At 59.2% G+C, this 3,410-nt stretch overlaps 1 protein-coding gene across 1 annotated transcript; it reads right to left on the reverse strand.

Moving 5' to 3' along the window:
* Nucleotides 1-270: 270 nt before the first annotated feature.
* NKX2-2 (NK2 homeobox 2) lies at nucleotides 271-2,044 on the reverse strand. Its single transcript, XM_047067796.1, has 2 exons — nucleotides 1,786-2,044; nucleotides 271-833 (listed from the first exon to the last, which is right to left on the reverse strand). The coding sequence occupies exons 1-2, from the start codon at nucleotides 2,042-2,044 to the stop codon at nucleotides 271-273; spliced, it is 822 nt and encodes a 273-aa protein (XP_046923752.1).
* Nucleotides 2,045-3,410: the final 1,366 nt, after the last annotated feature.

The raw sequence follows: 3,410 nt of genomic DNA on the forward strand, positions 1-3,410 counted from the left end.
CTGTAAACACGGCTTAGAGTTCAGCCCTCTCCAAAGGTTCCGAAAGAGAGAGGGATGGGGCAGAGCTGCGTGGATGGAATCTGCCACTCCAGGGAGTCTCAGGCAACCTCCCGGCGCCTCCCCAACGGAGCCAAGAGTCAGCTCGACTCCAGAATAATAGTTATAATAATAATAATAATAACCACCGTAAGGACCGAGTCCTCCTCGCCGCCGCCGCCGCCGCCGGGGTGGGGCCTGGGCCTAGGGCCGCGAGTCTCGGAGGGGCGGCGCTCACCAAGTCCACTGCTGGGCCTGCACAAGGGGGTGTGCTGTCGGGTACTGGGGGGTGCTGGCCGAGCTGTACTGGGCGTTGTACTGCATGTGCTGCAGAGACTGCGCGCTGTAGGCCGAAAAGGGGATGCCCGCCTGGAAAGTGGCGGCTGCCAGGTCCTGGGCTTTGAGCGCGTGGCACGGTTTGCCGTCCCTGACCAAAACGGGCACGGCCACCCGGCGCGGCGAGGGCAGGGGTGTCACCTCCATACCTTTCTCCGCCCGGGCGCGCTTCATCTTGTAGCGGTGGTTCTGGAACCAGATCTTGACCTGCGTGGGCGTGAGGCGGATGAGGCTGGCCAGGTGCTCGCGCTCGGGCGCGGACAGGTACCGCTGCTGCCGGAAGCGCCGTTCCAGCTCATAGGTCTGCGCCTTGGAGAAGAGCACCCGCCGCTTCCGCTTCTTGCCCGCGTCCCCCCCGCCGCCCGGGGTCTCCTTGTCATTGTCCGGTGACTCGTCGGCCGAGGGCTCCGGGGACTTGGAGCTTGAGTCCTGGGGCGCCGCGCCGGCCGCCAGCCCATGCACTGGGGGAGAGAGAAGCGCGTCAGGCGCCTGGAGGCCGCGCGCCGGCACAGCCAGACCCTGAGCGCCCGGGATCCTCCGTGCGCCCTCGGCCCTCGGCGCCGCGAAGCCTGGCCGTACTGCCTTCGCCTTGACCCCCGCCCTGATCCCTGCACGACAAAACCGTTGGCTTCCCCCAGGGGAAAGAGGAAAAACGACTTGAGTGGGGGGCTCCAGACTCGCGTTTCTAGGGGTTCTCACAGTGTGGGTGCGTATTTGGGGGGAGTGGCGCGCGGAGAAGATCGTTGCGGGTTAAGGGCTCCGGCCCCCTTAAGCAGTTTCCTCTCCGGAGGAACGTGGGTAGATTTTTAAAAGAAAACCCCCACAATCCCGGCATTGATCGGCTCGGCCATTTAAGGAAGGTTTTTGGGGGCTTTCGTTTTTGCTTTCGGACTTTCTGGACACCCTCCGCACCGCACAAAGCGTCCTCTATGATCTTGCAAGGGGGCAGGGTGAGCTATTTATACCCGAGCTACCGGGAGCCTCCCCCACCCTCTACCCGTACCCCGAGGCTCGCTGGCTCGCTCCAGTGCTCCAGGCCAGTCTCTCCTGTCTGTGGGGATGGGGGGAGTGGGGGGGAGGGTTCCGACCGGAGCCATCAGTCCTGGGTTGATTTCTGTAACCAGCCCTTGGGAGGTATTCCCCTCCCCTCCCCCTCGTTTCCCCAATTTCTTGCTTTGAAAAAAACATCCGAGACCAAGTCTTTTTCCGGTACGGGGATGGTGGGGGGGGGGAGGTTGAAAAGGGGGAAAGAGCTAGGGCATCATTAACAAGTGTTAAAAATCTTTCCAGAGGAGCAGGGCGAGGGGTCTGAGTTTAGATGGCTCCTTCCCCTTTCTCCCCCAGTGTCCATCCCGAGCTTCAGCCACGGGAAGAGAGGCGCTACGGCCGCAGCGGCCAAGTTTCGCTACTTACGGGAGTACTGGAGGCCCTCGGTGCTGGCCAGCCAGCGCGTATATGGGTTGTCGCTGCTGTCGTAGAAGGGGTTCTTCAGGGGCAGGCTCTGCACCGTGTCCAGGGTGCCCTGCCCCAGCGGCCCGGCCCTCTTGGCGGGCTCCGGCCCCTCGCTCTCCTCCTCTGGCCCTTCGGCCACCGAGCCCTCCTCATCGTTGGTGTCCGGCAGGTCCAAGATGTCCTTGACCGAAAACCCCGTCTTTGTGTTGGTCAGCGACATGGCTCAGGACCCCGCAATTTATGCAGCAAAGTTGTAGCTTCACTTGGTCAATTCGTGGCGCTCCCCAGTTGGGGCGGGGAGGGGGTATGGGGGGGGAGGGATAGGGGGAGGGGAGGAGGGGGTGGGCTTTAATTATTGAGATAATTATTATTTTAAAAAAGCGAAAGAAACTATAAGGAAGGGTAGGGGAGAAAAAAAGGCCAAAAGCAACGCCTGTGTCTTCTCTGAAACCACGCTGAAATGGACGCGGGGACTGGGCGGGCCAGTGCGCCGAGCGCTGCGGGCCGGGCCCTAGTTTGTAACTCCAGGAGGGGTGCCAAGGAGGCGTCAGCTCGGGCTCCGGCGGCCGCTCGGCGCGCGGTGGCGGCTGGTGGCGAGGAAAAAATGGGCCATTGCCCGAGCGATCAGTCCATATAAGGCTGGGCTCCACTCACGAACCTGGGGAGAGGGGGGAGAAGAGGGGGAGAAAGAGAGGGAGGGAAAGAGAGGGAGGGAGGGGGAGCCAGAGAGGGAGCGAGAGAAGGGTGGAAAAAAAAGGGGGGGAGACATTAAAACGCAAAGGTTGGACACGTGTGGGCGGGTCTTGGAAGTCAAGTGGATGAAGACAGTATTTGCAGATGTGAAATTGTGGGTTTTGGGGAGCTCCGCGCTCCCAGCCAACGGCCCTCTAGAGCAAGATGAGAGGTGTAACGTGTCAATTAATTGCAAAGACGGGGCGAGCCTTTTTTACCCAGTATTTACATACAAAGGACCACCGCGTCGCTCGCGAGTCCACACACTTGAAAAGGCCGTTTTAACAAATTGCATCTTTAAAAAAGCGGAGGAGGAGGAGAGAAAACAAAACAGAAACCGAGAGGAGCAAAAAAAAAAAAAAAAAAAAAACAACAAAAAAAAAACCACACACACACGCGCGCGCGCGCACACACACACACACACCCCAAAAACAAAAAACAAAGCAAAAAAAAAAACCAAAAAAAACCCCCAAAACCCAAAAAACCAATCTTAACATTCACCGGTTCCTACCTCCCCGCCCCCGTGCGCCCGCCCCCAGCAAGCCAGAAAATTGGCGATTTGTGGTGCCTTTGGAAAAGGGGGAGGGGGCGAAGGCTGAGCCGCGGAAATCTCTCCTCATCGCTGGTGGTTCCCTAAACAAGATCCGGTTCAAATGGCAAGAGCCCAACTTCTGTAAGCCTCCTAGGTCAATATTTTGGTTGAGGCTTAAGGATGAGTACTAGAAATGACAAGGCAAGTAATTGATTCTAGTTAACGCCGAAAGAGCCCGAAACCCAGGAGAGGGATCGGCTTGGGGCCGGCCGGAGCCACCACCAAACGACCCCACCCCCCTCCAGCCACCCTTTATTTGCTA

The sequence above is a fragment of the Lynx rufus genome, unplaced genomic scaffold, assembly GCF_022079265.1.
Source record: "Lynx rufus isolate CCGP_SWC_20201006 ecotype Redwood Valley unplaced genomic scaffold, mLynRuf1.p SCAF_8, whole genome shotgun sequence".
Taxonomy (NCBI): domain Eukaryota; kingdom Metazoa; phylum Chordata; class Mammalia; order Carnivora; family Felidae; genus Lynx; species Lynx rufus.